At 33.8% G+C, this 896-nt stretch overlaps 1 protein-coding gene across 1 annotated transcript; it reads right to left on the bottom strand.

Annotated features, from left to right (window-relative positions):
• Positions 1–4: 4 nt before the first annotated feature.
• Positions 5–679, bottom strand: LOC117175612 (the record flags this gene model as incomplete). The annotated part of the gene is made up of 3 exons (XM_033365321.1): positions 385–679; positions 175–312; positions 5–56 (listed from the first exon to the last, which is right to left on the bottom strand). Coding segments are annotated over exons 1-3 (381 nt in total), but the record flags the coding sequence as incomplete, so codon positions are not given.
• Positions 680–896: the final 217 nt, after the last annotated feature.

Below are 896 nucleotides of genomic sequence, written 5' to 3'. Positions count from 1 at the left end.
TTAATACAGCTCGCCATGCAGTAGCTTTTCCAACTCCAAATTTGGTTGTTATAGACCTATAATTAATTTTTGAATGTTCATAAATGAAAATCAAGATTCAAAGTAATTATAATCCTGCATGTGTTTCAATCATAAAATGGTGTAATGGTGCTTTGTGTTATAATGTTAATTTACCTGTTTGAATCAGGTGTTCCAAGTACATATAACGCTACGTACAATTGTTTTTCTGGGTCAATCGTCATTCTACCATGATAACTTTCTAAATCAGCTCTAATTAGATTCAACAAATATTGAAATGTACCCCTTCTCAATCTACAAAACAAAAATTTTGTTAGTGTGTGAGGTTAAGAATATATGTAAAATCATAGTTTAGAAAATATATACCTGAAAGTCTCCTTGAATTGTAGCTCATTGTATATTGAAACTACGTCATCAATATAATTTTGTATCTTAGGAATTCTGGCACACTCAATACAACGATTATTTTCATCATCAGACTCTGATTCACTCTCACTACTCGAAGATGCTACAAATTCTCGCAATATCACAAAAATCATTTCATTTTCAATATTCATGTTTTTTCGCTAACATAAAGTAATAAAATTTTAACAAACAAAAATACTGTGCATAAAGTAAAACCGTTGCATGAACGAATGCTGACGAACGCTCAGTATTATCACGCCATATTGGAATTTTCAAAGATGCAGCCAACCTTACGGCCAAAATCCTAAGTGTGCACTTTAATCGGAACATACCCATTAACTGGTTAGTACTCAGTAATAGGGTGCTAGCGCCCGGACATACTTGTTCTAAAACAGCGCATGCTGTTACAGTTGACAGCCATTCTGTGTTCCGTGGTCGTTTACAGAACTTCTGCGCGCGAGAATTCAAAATGT

Source organism: Belonocnema kinseyi, chromosome 6 (genome assembly GCF_010883055.1).
Source record: "Belonocnema kinseyi isolate 2016_QV_RU_SX_M_011 chromosome 6, B_treatae_v1, whole genome shotgun sequence".
NCBI lineage: Eukaryota > Metazoa > Arthropoda > Insecta > Hymenoptera > Cynipidae > Belonocnema > Belonocnema kinseyi.
This window is presented reverse-complemented; position numbering and strand designations above follow the sequence as displayed.